General features: G+C 62.3%; 1 protein-coding gene across 5 annotated transcripts in view; it reads right to left on the bottom strand.

The window, feature by feature from the left end:
• IQSEC1 (IQ motif and Sec7 domain ArfGEF 1) overlaps positions 1 to 16,593 on the bottom strand; it is a 68,447-nt gene that overhangs the window by 14,614 nt on the left and 37,240 nt on the right. For 3 of the 5 annotated variants that reach the window (XM_060109391.1, XM_060109395.1, XM_060109394.1), the window contains 6 exons: positions 10,206 to 10,367; positions 8,286 to 8,408; positions 6,739 to 6,905; positions 2,003 to 2,142; positions 1,568 to 1,597; positions 464 to 589 (listed from right to left, as the gene is read on the bottom strand). In XM_060109391.1, the coding sequence (XP_059965374.1) occupies positions 464 to 589; positions 1,568 to 1,597; positions 2,003 to 2,142; positions 6,739 to 6,905; positions 8,286 to 8,408; positions 10,206 to 10,367 (748 nt within the window). The remainder of the gene's footprint in view (positions 1 to 463; positions 590 to 1,567; positions 1,598 to 2,002; positions 2,143 to 6,738; positions 6,906 to 8,285; positions 8,409 to 10,205; positions 10,368 to 16,593) is intronic. The other 2 variants (XM_060109392.1, XM_060109393.1) reach the window with 2 other exon arrangements.

Below are 16,593 nucleotides of genomic sequence, written 5' to 3'. Positions count from 1 at the left end.
TCCTCAATCAGGTGGGGAAAGGGGATAGGGTCTCGGGCAAGAGGGGTCCTGCAGGAGGCAAGAGCTCCAAAGGGCAGGCCCCCTGCTCCCTGCGGGAACATCTACATTTGTGCTAGCTGTTTTGGGGCAAGAGCTCAACTTCCCTTTGGGGAGCCCATCTCTGCCATGTTCAGCCCATTAGTCCTGGGGCTGAGACCCAGGCCAGCGACACAGCACCGCCCCCGCCTGGCCCCCGGGACGGGCTTGGGCAGCAGCGAGACCCCTGCTCAGTCTCGGGAAGAGGATCCCCCGGCAGCCGAGGGGACGGGATTAGGCCTGGACCTGCGGAGGCTGGCTCTCCCCTCCTGGATGAGCCCGCCTGAGGTGGGAGCCCAGGCAGCCGACACTGGGCGTAGCCGGGGCCACTCTCCCAAGCCGTTCTGGGGTTTGCACACCCAGGCCCTCACCCGTGGGGACCACGTACCACCAGGAGGTCATTGAACAGGAAGATTTCCCGCTGGTGCAGCCCAAGCTTCTGGGGCTTGTTTGGGTCTGGAACCTCGAAGAGCCGGCAGTAGCAGACCAGGCGCCGGTGCGGCAGCGACAGCACCTGTGTGGATGGGCGGCGTTGGCTCCGCGCGCCCGCGGGGACAGGGGACCCCCCACCCCGCCCTCCCTCGGGCCTCCGGAGGCCCCTGCTCCAGGGAGACCGCCTTCCGACTCCTCTCAGCACTGGGCTCGTGGAGTCCCCGCCAGGGAGCCACACGTATCTTCTGAGCCCCCAAAGCACCCGTCATGTGCACCCCGAGCCACACACATAGGAGGCTTCCCCGCCCCCAGGCCCTCCCTCCTGAAGGCTCTCAGCCCTGACAGCTGGGTCTGGGGGAGCCGTGTAGGGTCCTGAGCCGGCAGTCACCACCTCGAGGGGCCGGTCCCTGCCCTCCGCACACACAGCCATGGGCACACATGGCCCTACGTGGGGCTGCTCTCCAGGCCCGAGCTCAGCGACCCGCAGATGAGAGGGAGGGGACGCGGGCCCAGCCTGGTGCCCTCAGGGGGCAGCGCTGTCCGCAGCAGAGTGTGAGCGAGAAAGGAGGGCAGGACGCAGGGCTAGGGAGGTGGGCGAGGGCCGGTCACGGGCGTGCCGGGGGTCTCGGGCCCTCTGCAGGGGTAGCTGACCCGGCTGCCAGGGTGGGGTAAGGAGCGGACCACATGACGGCCAGCAGGTACACTACTGCCAGCCCTGGCGGCAAAAGGGACCTGGGAGGCACAGCGTGGGCTGCGTGGGGAGGGGGAGGCCTCAACGGCACACCAAGGTCATCTGTTCAGGCACAGGGTCTCGGGGCCGAGGGACAAGCAAGATCTCTGAGCTCAACCGGGCCCAGACAAGACGGGAGGGGACCACCTGCTCTGGGCCTGACAGCACAACCCTCCCGCGTGCTCGCAGAGATCTGAGGTGGAGATAACTGTGAAAATCAAATTTCTTATGGCTCCGGAAATTAACTCATGCAGCCAGAACTGTGGGTTTGGGAGCCGCGAGCTGTGGGGGAGTAGGGATCACGGAAAGCGAAAGCCGAGGGAAACTCACACAGCCAAGCCCGTGGTGCAAGGATCCAATCTACAGGGGGAAGCAGTGAACAAACAAGGAGAGATGTTAATGTTCCAAATACACATCTGGGCCCTGATGGAGACCCCGGGGTGACACCCGCCCACAGGGCCTCCCAGGGCGCCCCCAGCGGGCTCTGACGGGGAGCCCAGGCCGCCAGGGAGCCACTGCACAGCCCCAGCCATTGGTTTATTAAGAGCCTCAGATTCTCATCAAAGGGGACCCAGAGAGAAGGGTTGTTACTCCCTTAAAAAGCCCCAAACCTGACATAATTCACGAACCCCACTGGGAAGGGAACAGGTTCCAAAGGCACTGCGGCTACTGGCCGAAGCCGAGCCAGTGGGGCAGCCTGGGGTCACGGGGTGGGTGGGTCTTGGGCACCCCGGGCCTCCCGCGGTGGGGATGGAGACCACCTACCGGCTTCTTCCCCACGATGAGCTTCTCCACCTTCTGCACCTGCGACACGTGGTCCTCGTTGGTCTTCAGCTCCCGCTTCCGGATCCGCTCGTAGATCCCGATCAGCATCTCCCGGGGGATGTCCTCCCCGTCGTCCACGCCTGGTGGGGAACAGGGGTAAGGCTCACCCCAAGGCACCGGGTTCTAAACCAAATCTGGACAGCGCTCCCCATGCCAGGCCCCAGCTGAACCAAAGGCCTCCAGACCCACAGCAGCTGGTCCTGCCCCATCCACTACACGTGTTCTCGGAGCCCCCGCACCAGGGACCAGGCTGGCACTGCCCCCGGATGAGTGTGGAGGGGCCTGTGCCACCTTGCAGCCACGCCCAGGGAGCTCCGCACACACGGCCCCGCTTGATCCCGGCCGCCGCCCCGTGGGGCGGGCACCACGGTCCCCATTGTACCGACAGGCTGGAGGGGGCCTGGGGACGGGGCTGGGGTGCGGGGAGGCTGTGCGGATGGGGCTGCCCGGCCCGCATCCTCACTTTGCTCTTTGTCGGCCTGAGTCGTGGTTTCTCTGAGCTACGAGTCCCCTCCTCAGTGACAAAGGCCACCAAGAGCACGGTGACTTCACAGGGACCAGGGCAGCTCACGGGGCCATCCCCAGCCCCTCAACACGAGAGCTCAGGGGGTCTGAGTGGCTGCTGTCCCAGTTCTGGGACTTGAAGCCGGGTTGCTCTGACAACAAGCTTGCGCCCTTTCTGCTGCACGGCCCAAAAAATGCTGTCAGGAAGTCCCAGCCCTGCTCACGGAAGAGACACGAAGCCCCCAGGGCCTCAGTCTGCAGGCTGCTGGCGGTACATGGGGCAGTGGGACGGCTCAAGCCCTCTGGTGGGCTAGCCAGCACCACCTGCCAGTGATAAATTCAAACACCCTTGGGCCCACTGAGTGGATCTGGGGGATTTGTCCCGTGGGGCGTAACATTCAATGCGGTGCTGCTTCCAAATCGCAGAAAACGGGAGCTAACCCATTTGCACACTCACAGGGGACTGGCTAAGCGGTCCGCATATGAGGACTCCTGGGACAGGAATTACTGTACGCCCTCAGGAACAAGGAAGGCCACGGCAAACCTTGGCAACAGCCCTCAGATTTACCGAACGAAAGAGTGAGGCACCGAGTGGGAGAGGGTCAAAGCCGTGCACGTTTGTACCGGTTCCCACGAGAAGCTCTGGGTGGCACAGCAGGGACTCAAAGCCGATGACCTCCAGGGATGGGAAGGGCCCTGCTGTGCACCTTTTACGCTTTCTGGCTTTTTTCTAATTAGCTATTTTTTCAGAGCAGTTTTAAGGTCATAGCAAAATTCAGGGGAAAGCACAGAGAGCTCCCATATACCCCCAGCTCCCCGACAATCAGCACCCCAACCAGAATGGTGCCTTCGTTACAACTGAAGAACCTATGCGGACACGTCCCAGTCACCAGAGTCCACGGTTCACACGAGGGTTCACTCTTGGTGTTGTCCACCCTATGGGTCTGGACAAATGGACGATGCCATGTGTCTGCCATTATAATACCGTACAGAATTTTCACTGCCCTAAAAACCCCTCTGTGCTTCTCCTTTTCATCCCTCCCCCACGACCACTGGCAACTGCTGGTCTCTTGACTGTCTCCACAGCTTCGCCTCCTGCAGCATGTGGCCCAGCTGGAATCAGGGTGCAGGCTTTCAGATAGGTTGCTTTCACTTAGCGATGTTCCTGTAAGGCTCCCCCGTGTCTTTTCATGACTTGGTAGCTCATTCCTTTTCAGGGCTGAATAATATCCCATTGTCTGGATGCACCAAGGTTTATCCATTCATCTACGGAAGGACAGCTTGGTTGCGTCCTAGTTTTGGTGAATATGAATAAAGCTGCTATAAACATCCATGTGCAGGTTTCTGTGTGGACGTAAGTTTTCAGCTCATTTGGGTAAATTCCAAGAAGGACAACTGCTGGGTCACGTTACTTTCTGGTTTTTGAACTATGTGAGGATAAGACCCATTCAAAATATACATTTAAAAAATCTGGGGCTTCCCTGGTGGCGCAGTGGTTGAGAGTCCGCCTGCCGATGCAGGGGACACGGGTTCGTGCCCCGATCCCAGAAGATCCCACATGCCGCGGAGCGGCTGGGCCCGCGAGCCATGGCCGCGGAGCCTGTGTGTCCGGAGCCTGTGCTCCGCAACGGGAGAGGCCACAGCAGTGAGAGGCCCGCGTACAGCAAAAAAAAAAAAACAAAAACTGAAGGCAAATATCAATAAAAGCAAAATATCACTTGCCTGGCTTCCGGGTTCCTCTCTGCCTCTCTCTGAACTCCCAGAGGCCCCCCCTGCTGCTGGACCCACTGGGCACACTGAGCGATTCCAGAGAAAATGTGTGCCCGGTGCATGCTGGGGCAGGGGGGCACTCTCTAAAAAGAACAAGCTAGGACGTGTGCTCAGCACAGAGCGCCGATCTGGCTTTGGGAGGCCAGCGTCCTGCCTCCTCTGACACACACTTGCTGTGTGACCTCGGGCAAGTCCCCTCCCTCTCTGAACCTTCTGAAGCTCAAGGAAGATGGGGCAGAGAACGCTCGAGTCCCTGGCTTGAAGAAAAGAGGTGATTGGTGGCAACAGCCCAGGCTCGCGAGAAAGAATCAGTGGCTTCGTCTCCTGGTTCTGGGGTGCTCAGCCCCTGCCCTGGGAACTGGGGTGACAAAGCCCCACCTCCCCCAGACTGCCGGGATGGCGGATGCAAGGATGCGCACGAACCATGAAACCGCAGGCATGAGGGCAGCCGACCGGCAGGTATCTGACCCAGCAGCCCTGTCTTCCCCCGAGCCTCTGTCCACGGGCCTCGTTTCTGTCTCATTTCTCACACAGGAGAGGCCCCAGTTACATGGCTGAGCTGCTAAACCAGAGAAAAAAATCAGAGTCCCTTAAGCTCCCAGGGTCGCCAACAGCATGCAGCTCACGGCCAGCTTTCCCGGCAGCTACACAGCAGCCGCCTGCATCCAGGGCCATGGGGACACCGTGGAGACCAGACCAGACTAGGCCCAGCGAGAAGAGGGGCTTGAGGTGACAGAGAGGAGGGGAGGGGGTGCAGCCCCCGGACCATCCGTGTCTGCTGACCGCCCTGCCCCCTCACCTGGCCTGGAGCCTGGATCTCTCATTAACGAGGTTCCTAGGAACCACAGCTGAGCCCTGCGCCTCCCCAGGGCCTGCGGAGGGCTGCACAGGGAGGGCCCTGAGCCCACCGCCCTGCAGGACCGCCTGTCAGCGTGGGGCCCACCCCCAGGGAGTGCCAGCACAGACCCTCTGCTCTGGGGGACGTGACGACGGAGCAGTTTTACAGAAATGAAGGACAAAATGAAAAATTTAAACAGCTTGAAAAGTTGGACTTGATTCACATCAGTTGTTTCCCTTTTATAAAATTATGATGCCATTTCTAAAGGGACTTCAGTCCCTTACAGCTGTTTCCCAAGGAGAGGGACAGTCCCCAGCCCGGTACCCCACGGACAGGAGGGACCTGCCGGCAGCAAACACGGAGACAGCCGTTCCCTTTCCCGTCCCTCTCCTGCCTGGCGACACAGGAGGAAGCCTCCATCTGGCTGCCCAGCCCCTGGTCACCTGCCCCACATGGGCCCACCTGCCAGGGAGGAGAGGGCAACCTCGGGCCCGGGGCCCAGCCAGGAACAGCTTGGCTGGAACCCATAGCGGTTTTGCCTTTTCACAGCGCTCTTTTTCGTAAATGATGCCCATGTGTGACAAATGCTACTGGTTTCCTGCTTACAGTGATGACATAAAGCTCCTTTTAAAAATACATACGGGGCTTCCCTGGTGGCGCAGTGGTTGAGAGTCCGCCTGCCGATGCAGGGTACATGGGTTCGTGCCCTGGTCCGGGAAGATCCCACATGCCGCGGAGCGGCTGGGCCTGCGCGTCCGGAGCCTATGCTCCCCAACGGGAGAGGCCACAACAGTGAGAGGCCCGTGTGCGGCAAAAAAAAAAAAAAAAAAAAAAACATACGTTTGGGCTTCCCTGGTGGCGCAATGGTTGAGAGTCTGCCTGCCGGTGCAGGGGACACGGGTTCGTTCCCTGGTCGGGGAAGATCCCACATGACGCAGAGCGGCTGGGCCCGTGAGCCATGGCCGCTGGGCCTGCACGTCCAGAGCCTGTGCTCCGCAACGGGAGAGGCCACAGCAGTGAGAGGCCCGTGTACCGCAAAAAAAAAAAAAACATACGTTTAATAAGAAGACAAAAATGAAAAGGCAAGTCTGTTCCAAGAGGACCACTGAGGGAGGTGGGTGGTGGGTGATGCTGTGTGGGCAGCAGTGATGGGGGCAGGACAGTGCCGGCCCCCCCGGCCCCCATCCCGTCCCCACCCCCCGTGCTCGGAGGCCCCGGGGCGCCCAGCACCCAGCCTGTGGTCCATCCTCCCTCTGCCCCTGCAACCAGGCCTGGATCCACCGTGTGTGGCCCGGCCCCGGGCACTGAGCCGAGCTGCGCTCTCAGGCCTCTGACCTCTGGCGCCCTAGGCCTGCCAGCTCTGCGGTCCTCTGAGATAACATGCCGCCTCCCGCTCGGAGTGCCCCCGCCACAGCATTCAGCGCCCTCTACGGGAACTTGCACTGCCTGGGCTCCTTCGGGGAGGAGCCCCACCCCTCCCCATGTGAGGCCACGCTGCGCGCACCCGTCAGGTACATGCTGGCGGCGAGGGGGTGGGCGTCCCGCCGGGGACAAGGCAGCTCACCTCGGAGGTTCTTGACGAAGTCCTCCAGCTTCATCTTGCGCTCAGGCTTGACATTGGGGCTGTACATGTCGGTGTTGAGCAGGATGATGGCGAAGGCCAGGATGAAGATGGTGTCTGGGTTCCGGAACTGCCGCACCACCCCGGGGTTGCAGATGCAGTACCGCTGGCTGGGGGCGGACGGGGGTGGTGCTTCAGCCGGGGCAGGAGGCCAGTCCGCCCCTCACCCGTGAGCGGCCCTAAACAGCTGAGGCTGGTCACTGACCTCGGAGCCTCCGTTTCTGGTAAACGGGGATGTCGCCTGTCTGGCAGAGCCGGCCCTGACCGTCCACTCATTGTCTCCCCATGTGAGTTAAGTCCCACCCGCCCGTAGTTCGGCTGGCACATGGCTGCTCGGGGCTGAGGACCACATCCCTTGGTCCCCGCGCAGCCACACGCTAAGTTCCGGCCGATGTGATGTGGGCACCTTCGAGGCTGTGCCTTAAAGGCAGGGGTGCCCTGCATGCTCTCTGCCTGCCTGGCACGTGGATGTGATGGGTGTTGAGTCTGCTCCCGGGGACCTCAGGTGACAGGAGGCCAGGCCTCCTCCACGCCAGCTCAGAGGGCGGCCCACCTCCGGGGCATTTCAGCCACGGCAGCTGTGGCAGACACCTTTGACGCGGCGGCTGAACTAACAGCCTCGCAGTCATCGGCTCACGTCCTCACTGCCTCGAATACGCCCCACCCCCACCCCACGGTTCCCTCCACTGGCGACCTTGTGCAGGGGTAGGTGGGCGGGGCAGGGATGGAGAAGAGGAACCGGGTGGGGCACCGTGACCGAGGCCCACAGCCCGCAGGCAGCAGCCATGGGAGCTTAGACGATGTGGGCTTCAATTGTGTCTTCCCTGTTAAGTGCCGCCCCCTCCAGGAAGCCCTCCTGAATGGAAGTGTCTGAACGCTCCCCTCCCAGGGCCTGGGGTTTCTCCTCCTGCGACCTTGCTCCTCTGTGAACACACCACCCCTGCTGAGCCCAGAGGGCTGGGTCGCCCACACCCAGCGCAGGGCACGGACGCCCTATGCAGCCAGGGTGCACACCATCCCAGCATGGAAGACGGTGCAGGGACAGCCCGCCTTGACTGCAGGCTCTCTGGGGGGCCAGGTGCCGGGCGGAGTCGCCCACGCGGCCCGAGTAGTTCAATCCTTCCACCCCATCGCTACGGGCAAGGACGTGAGGCCCAGAGAGGTTAAGTGACCAGCGCAAGGTCACACAGTGGTGCAGGTGTCAGAACCAGGCCCTCTGCGTCACTGAGGGAGCATCTGCCCCTGTGAATGAGCAGGCGAGTGACGACACAGATGGGCTCACGAACCAGGGAGGACGAGAGGATCACGGAGACGTTCGAGGCCCCGGCACTGAGCCGTACAGCACGTGGCAGGGGAGGGGCTGCTGCCCCCCGCACCCCCCTCCCCTGAAAGCTCATGGCCACCTGACCCTGAAGGGGAGTGTGCCCTTGAGCCATGGTCGGTCTTCAAGCGGGGACGCTTTTTCTACCTGACACCTGCCCCGCCCCCACCTGAAGGCCTCGATCAGCCGCTCCACCTTCTGGGCCTCCCCCTGGACCCGGATGTGCGCCTGGAACTTCCGGAGGGCCTCGTCCAGCTCCATGGCGGAGAAGTCCATCTCGTCCACCACGCAGCTGAAATGAGAGAAGAAGGCTCCGTCAGCGTCCCCTGCTCCGCTTCCCGCCGGGTGCAGAGGCGAGCGCGGCCCGCAGAGGGCGGAGGGAGCACAAGGGGTCAGCGCAGGGAGGCCCGAGAGGGAGGGTGCCGGAGTGGGCTCCCTCCTCCACAGGAGGAGGTGGAGGTCTGGCACCCACTGGCCCTGCAGCCACCGCGCCCTGGGCCTGCCCCTCACATCAATGCTTTCCCGGGCATTTCTGCGGGGCCTCTGGAGGGGCTGTGCTGCCCTCACCTGCCGATCCCACAGGGAGGGCAGAGCTGGGGAGGCCGCAGGTCACAGGTACCTCTTATCACAGCCCCGCCCCCAGCACAGCCTGCTCCAGCCTCTGACCGTGACCCCGAACGGTAGATGGGTCTGCAACAGGGACCCTCGCGTGACCACCCCCGGTGGGGCTGCAGAGACCCCAGCCATGGGCCCCCCTCCCCTGGGGCGATGCTCTGAGCACTCAAGGCTGTTGGGGCAGGGTGAGGGCAGGGGCCCCACAGCACAATTCGCTGACCAGCATCCGAGAAGGATGCCTGGGGGGGTCTTGCTGCTTCCTGAGGCCGCTGCTATTTTCTGATCCGAGAACAATGTGCGGATTTCCTACGGACCACGAGCAGCTCGGAGGGAGCATGGGGGGAGAAGAGGGGTGGCTGCAGGGGAGGGTGCCAGGTCACGTGGTCTTGGGCCCCATTCACGGAGCAGCTAGCGTGCTCTCCTGGGACGGTTCCTCCCGGATTTCAAAGGGGGAGTGGGCACCAACCACACTATCAGGGCGGGGCCAGAACAGAAAGGCTGGGCCGGGAGAGAGCAGCCCAGGTGGGACAGACGCCACAGCCGGCCACACGCCAGGCACCGCCAATGGCTTGCTGCCTCTCCGGTGTGTGTGTCTGCGTGACTGAGTGAAGACTAGTGTACATGTATGTGTGTGCACGTGGGTGCATCTGTATGGGGGGGCACCCAGGCCAGACCCCCCGCCCCTCCCCGAGCCTGGGTCTGCTCACCTGTGAAACAGAGAGGCCGCAGCCCACGCCCACCTCCTCCCAGGGGCACCCGGAGGTGGCAGGTGTACGTGGCCAGGCCGCCCTGCCGTTTTTAGTGAGGGTCAGTCTTTACCCTGCTTTGATCCCGTTCCTGGCCCACCGGCTGGGTCACCCATCCCGCGTGCAGTGTCTGGGTCGGCAATGTGCCCACGGCAGGCCTGGAGCTGCACCCCCAGGTCCCGGCAAAGGGGAGCAGGGCACCTGTTCTGAGCTGGCCTCCTGCTGGCCCTGGCTCGTCTGCGGAAGGGGTTATGGACCCCTGACACCCCCGCGGACGAGGTGAGGACACGGCCTGCACAAAGCACCTGCCCAGTGACCACAGGACCCAGGTGTGGTGGCTTTCTACTCAGGACAGTCTGGAGGAGGACTGGGGGGTGCAGGGTCCGTGCGGGCAGGACTTCTCAAAGCTGTCAGCAGTTCCCAGGGCACTGGAAACCTGTTCTTCTGCAGGGTTCCAAGTAGCTGAGAGTCTATGGCCGCCAGCCTGGTTGGACGTCACCCCATCTCCCGCCAGGAAAGGGAGGAGGAGCGGGGCTGAGCTCACCGGTTCCCCTCCCGCTGCCCCTGCGGGAGGTCGGCCCCAGAGGCCGCTGGGCCAGGGGAAGGAGCTGGCCCTGCTGGATGGGGCCAGAGGTGCTGGCAGGGCATCTCCGTGTGTCTGGGAGCCAGAAAGACAAAGGGGAGCGGGGAGCCTGGGGTGTGCGTGCAGCGCCCCCAGCCCCACTCACTCGAGCACGTCGCGGTTGAATTGCTTCTGCCGGTTGCCCAGGAACTCCCCGATCATCTGCCGGCTCAGGCCCTTGCGCTGCAGCAGGAAGTGGGCCACCCCCACCGGCGTGTCGGGCACGAAGCCGCGCTCGATGAGGTACTGGATGCCCTTCTCGGGCTTCCTGGGGGACGAGAGATGGACTCAGCCGGGCGCTTCCACCCCTCCAGCTCCCCCAGCCCTCATCCCCTCCTCCTCCACGGCACCCTGTCCTGCCCCACCCTGAGCCTACAACGCAGGGGAACCGGGACGGCTTGGGCCCTGCAGGAGGGCTGGGCCAGCACAGGAGCACAGAGGGTGCCCGGGGCTGGGGGCTCGGTGGGGCACAGAAGGGCCCCACCCCTCCTGGCTCCATGGTCCCCTCTGTGCCGAGCTTCCAGGTGGGCTGGAGGGCCCCGCCCAGCACACGCTGGCCGCCTGTGGCACGTGCTCCGTGCCGTCACCGTCTGAGGACCCTGCACACCAACTCAGTTCCCATGCTACTCCCTGGGGTTGGCACGCTTGTCACCTGTGCTGCCTGACAGCCACGTGACCTTGCTGGGGACTTGAGTGCCCATGCCGTGAGACTTGTGTGTTAACACAGTCGGGCGCCTGGAACGCTGCATGCAGTAGGTGAGCAATGCCTGGAATGCTGCACGCAGTAGGTGAGCACCGGGAAGGTTTAGGATAAACCTCAACGGATGGCAGAGGACGTGGAGGCGCAGCACCGGCCCCACCTGCAGTCAGAGGCCTGGGGCAGGGCTGTGCCGGCCCCACAGGGCTGAGCGTCCACCGGGACCAGGAGCCCAGTGGCCGGGGCGCCCTCGGGGGCTGAGCAGTGAGCCAGCAGGTCCCTTCTTCCCGGCGGCCTCGGGGCCTGGTGCCGGCTCGGCTGACCTCACAGGGAGGCAGTGGTCCAAAGAGACAGGGCAGGGGGAGGCGCCACTGACCCCTCCCTCTGCACCTGTGACCCTCGGAGGGCGGTGCCCTCCTCTGATGAACCTGGAGCCTCGGATGGGCTGAGGAGCTGCGGAGCCCTTGGGTATACCTGGTACCCCACGCCTTGCCCCAGTGGTAGAGGTCAGTGTCCTGCTGGCCCCTGAGCGCATGGAGGTGAGGGCCAGGATCTACCTGCCACCACCAGCCGTGCGCTGACAGCGGGTCCCGCAGATGCCATATTACCACACGCAGGCCAACCTCCAGCCTCAAGATGACCCTGCTATTTTTATCACAGGTGGCCACACACCCCAACCTTGTGCTCAGGGCTGGGCAGGGAGCGACTGCCGGCCTCCTGGGTCCTGGCACCGAAGTGGTCACCGAGTGGCCCCGTTCCCCCACGTCCCCGTTCCTCCTGGCAACCCCGGGGTCTCCAACCAAGAACTGCCCCAGCCCCAGGCCTCTCCAGGCACTGTGCTACTGGTGCTGATGCTGCAACCAGGGGTGGGGTCGGGGTCGGGGTCGGGGCGGGGCGCGCTTCCTCCCCGCTAGCTCCACAGCAGCCCCCGCAGGACCCCAGCCCATACCTGACCGCCCCCCCACTTCCACGGTAGCCCACAGATATGTTTTCTTCGGCTCACACAACGTTAACAGAAAGAATTCCAGTTGGTTGCCAATGTTTAGAAACCGGGAGCTTGGACACAGAACCTGGATTTCCGGCTTCTCTTGAGAAGACAGCGTGGCACTCCCCGGCCTGGCTCCCATGTGAAAGTGACTGGAGAGCCCCCTCTCGGGCGCCCTTGTCACCCACCCGGGCCAGCCTGGCCCACCGAGGCCCTGACACCATGCCCTGGTCCAGCCCAGCCTCCTCCTGCCGCCCTGGGGTGGCTGCCCCCTTCTCTGCCCCAGCTGCTCCTGCCTGTGTTCACAGGCCAACGTTGTGCAGCCTCACAGCTGCCAGGCCCACCCGCAGGAGCCCACAGCCCCGTGGGACAGGCAGGCTGTGCGGGGGCCATAGGATGCAGACTCCCCATGGCGTAAGGGCCACATGCCGACTCTGTGCCGGGCGGCACTCTGGATGACGGCGGCGAGCATGGCTGGCCGCAAACACCCGGCACGACAGCTGCTAGCACCCAGTCTGCAGGGCAAAGTGGCCGAGCGAGGGTGGGCGGGGTTCTGGCAGGGGAGGCAGAGGCCTTCTCTGAGCAGGTGACACAGTGACAAGAGTGCTCAAGGAGCTTTTTGGTGGAGGCAACGGCGAATGCAAAGGCCCTGAGGTGGGAGTGGGTTTTGTAGGATCGAGGCCATGAGGCTGCTCCAGGGCTCAGAGTAGGGGCCCTGGGGGAGGGGCAGCGGGGCGGACAGGCCAGGCCGCAGGGGCATCTGGCTCTCCTCTGAGTGGGATGAGAAGCCCGGCCTGCTCTGAACAGGGCAGTGGAGGGACCTGAGTCCCCGTTTAAGAAGCCGCCTCTGGCTGTTGTACGGGAGCCCAGCTAGGAGACCCTCGCAGGCACGCCAGCACTGGTGCAGGAGTCGGGGAGGAGTGGCTGGCTCAGGACACCATCTGGGGGCAGCGATCACAACATATGCTAGTGAACCCGCGTGTGAGCCCGAGGGCTCCAGCTCTTAGCCCGAGGCGAACGGGGCAGGAGCCACATCCACCTGGCACCCTTCGCAAGATGCTGCAGGAGAGGAATGTGGACTGACCAGGCCACGACCAGAGACCAGGGGCTGCCAGCAAACTGAGAGGAAAGGTGCTGCGGCCAGAGGTACAGGCGGGGGCTCCAGGCTTGGGATGCGCGCGGCCGGCAAGGGGAGTGATGTCCCTGACCGTGGAGAGCCAGCACTAATGTCACTGATGTCACAGGCAGTCCCTGGCCCGCGGGATCTTGCTGGCCCCCAGCTGCTCCACGTGTACTCCGGGGGCCCTGCTGGGCAGGGGTCCTGGGTCCCCTGGCCCCTCACAGGGCTCCGTGCTGAGCGGAGCAGCCCAGATGTCCTGCGTGGGTAGGTCACACACGCAGTCTGTTGCTCACCCACAGCCCTGCCCGCCCCCTGGGGCACCGAGGGGCACTGGACGGGCTCAGGCCGAGGCAGGAGGGTGGAAGGCACGTCCTGTGGAGCTTTGAGATCCCCCAGAGAACCCAGGGGACCCCAGGGAAAGGAGCCTCTGCCCGCCTTGTCCCCGAGAGACTTGATGAGCGCAGCAGACCTGGCCAACACGCAGTGGACGCGGCGAGTGAACAGAGAAGTTCACTCAGCTGTGACAGAGCCCACCCGACAGGGCAGATGGGCTCGCCGCCACCCCCAGCTGTGGCTCCCCTTTCCCTGCCTGTGAGCTTGAACGTGGCTCCAGGCCCTCAGGACTGAAGAGGTGCCGTCTGGGGCCCCGCTGACTTTGCACCCTCAGGGGCCAGCACGGGCCCGGCCCACATAGCGCACGTCCGACCAGAGAGACAGAACGTGCTGTGTCCGGGGTTGGGGCCAACGTGGCTCTGGGAGGGGCTGCTTTGGCCCGTGTTCCCAGGCCTCTGCCCTAGAACCTTCAGGGCCTCCCAAGCCTGCCCCTCGCCCCTCATCCACTTCGCCATTCACCCCAGGCATCCATCCAGCGCCTGCTCTGGGTGGGTGCGGCACCAGCACACCTGTGGTCCAGGCAGAGTCCCTGTCCTTGAACACACGTCCTCGCTGGAGCGCGATGAACTCCCAGGAGAGACGCTCACAGGCATGGCTCAGATCCCAGCCCCGCTCTCTGGCTGGGTGACCTCGGGCAAGTTACTTAACCTCCCTGTGCCTCAGCCTCCCCAGCTGGGTGGTGGGGACAGTGACGGTGCACACAGCAGAGTCACTGTGCAGATGAAATGAGTTAATGCCTCTAAGACCTTGGAGAACACGCTGGGTTTATGGCTGTTTAAGAAAAGGGTCAGCAGTAGTGCAGAGCTAAACCACGGGGAAGCCGGACCCCAGGAGGCCTGGACGTCAGATGGATGGGGTGAGAGGGCACGGTCCAGACAGGCCTCCTCAGGAAGGCGGCATGAAACCTGGAGCCAGGAGGAAGGTCCCTGGGGGCGGGAACGACCAAGGCAAAAGCCGTACTGGACACGTCACAAAACGGGGGCACACCAAGGGGCGGAAGTGGTGCGGGGGTGGGGGTGGGATGAATGGAGAGAGTGGGATTGACATGTATACACTAGTATGTATAAAATGGCTAACTAACAAGAACCCGCTGTATAAAAAAATAAATAAAATTCAAAAAAACCCAAACAAACGGGGCACAGAAAGGCGGAGTGGCTGTGCACCAGGCTGTCCAGCGAGGGAGAGCCAGGTTCCTCCCCCTTGGCTCGTAGAAGCCCGTGAAGTTCCACTCTACGCTCCCAGCCCAGGGCTGCAAATCTGCTCTGCCCACCTCTGCGCAGACAGCTCTCCCCACCTCTCCGGGGTCCCCCGACGACTCCTTCTCTAGCTTTCTGGCCTCCACCCGACAGGACCAGCATCAACGCGGTGCACAGGCGACATTCTCACCACCTCCACCTGATGCGCTTCTGCATCCCGGGCCCCTGGGCCTCTGCACCCCACCCCCACTGCCCGTCTGCTGGGCCTGCGAGCAGCCTCTGCTGTCCCCAGGTCCAGCTTTTCTCATCAACTGTGCCAGGTGAGCACGTGCAGACCACAGTGGTGCTGCCCTCCTCGCATCTCTGTCCTCGAGCCTGAGCCAGGGGCTCTCGGGAGGCGGTTACTAGGAGGCCGTGCTCTGCGCCTAAGGACCACCCACCTGCCAGAACCCCTCTCCTCCCAGCAGGGTCTGCCGGGGCCACAACGGCTCCTCCTGTCGCTTTCACTTGCTATAGCAGCTGAAGTGACATGGACGTGGGCGTCTGCCCGCACCCTGTCGGCCTCTGGATTTCCCACACCCTCCTCGAGCTCCGCCCCCTGACCCCACGGGCTGCCCGTACTCCCAGCCTGGCCGGTCAGAGTGCTGCACCCCGCTGACCATGGCGAGCGGTTCAGAGGGTGCCGGCGGGAGCCTCTCTTCCTGCAGGGCTGCCATGAGGCTGGACCACGAGCCGGGACTGCTGGCTGCCCTCCTGCCCTGAGGGCGTGATGGTGGGGCACGGCCAAGAGATACCCAGTGGCTTTTCAGGTCCACGAACCAGTAAGGCCTCTCTGCTTGAACCAGTTTGATTGGATGCCCATCATTTCCAATGAAGAACGGCCTGATGCACACAGAGACCAACACGGGGTCTGCACAGACACCGGCAGGGCCCGAGGATGCCCCGAGGTCGGAGGCGGAGGCCGAGCCCTCCCCGTGCTGTTCTCACTGGCCGCAGGGGCGAGGGATGGACTCACCCAGTTCAACACCCAGAGGCCCTGCACACCTGGACGTGCCCTTCAATTCTGGAATCTAGGCTCGAACCCCTCCTGCAGAGAAGTGGTCCCCTCCCATCGGCTCACACACCTCCACGGCCAGCAAGCTCATCACCTCCCCACACTGCCTATTTTATCCAGCTCTGATTTTCACAAAGCTCTTTCTGATATTAGAAACCCAAGCTGAACGTGGCTGCCGGGGTCTTTTTTGCACTTATCCCAGAGACGAGGTGGAAGAATTACCCTCTGGCCCTCGTGCACTGTTGGTGTGAACGTAAACTGCTGCAGCCACTGTGGAAAACAGTATGTAAGTTCCTTAAAAAACCAAAAATAGAGCTACTATATGATCCATCAATCCCACTCCTGGGCATATATCCAGACGAAACTGTAATTCGAAAAGATACATGCACCCCTATGTTTGTAGCAGCACTATTCACAATAGCCAACACGTGGAAACAACCTAAATGTCCATCGACAGAGGAGTGGATAAAGAAGATGTGGTACATATATACACAACAGGATGTTAGCTGTAAAAAAGAATGAAACATTGCCATTTGCAGACCTAGAGATGATCGTACTTAGTGAAGTAAGTCAGACAGAGAAAGAAAAATAGCACATGAAATCACTTATACGTGGAACCTAGGGAGTTCCCCGCTGGTCCAGTGGTTAGGACTCCATGCTTCCACTGCAGGGGGGCTGTGTTCAATCCCTGGTCGGGGAACTTAAGATCCTGCAAACCGTGCGGCGTGGCCAAACATAAACAAATAAGTGGAACCTAAAAAATCATACAAATGAATCTATATACAGAACAGAAACAAACAGACATACTGTAGAAAACAAACTCATGATTACTAGGGGGAGGAGAGTGGGGGAGGGAGGGACAAATTAGGAGTATAGGATTAGTGGATACTGGGAGTTCCCTGGCAGTCCAGTGGTTAGGACTCAGCTCTTTCACTGCCATGGCCCCAGGTTCAATCCCTGGTCCAGGGACTAAGATCCTATAAGCCACGCAATGAGGCAAAAAAAAAAAAAAAAAAAAGCAAAGAAAAGGATGAATGGATACAAATGCT

This window comes from Mesoplodon densirostris, chromosome 10 (genome assembly GCF_025265405.1).
Source record: "Mesoplodon densirostris isolate mMesDen1 chromosome 10, mMesDen1 primary haplotype, whole genome shotgun sequence".
Taxonomy (NCBI): Eukaryota; Metazoa; Chordata; class Mammalia; order Artiodactyla; family Ziphiidae; genus Mesoplodon; species Mesoplodon densirostris.
Note: the sequence above shows the minus strand (reverse complement) of the source record. Positions and strands in the feature narration are given on the sequence as shown.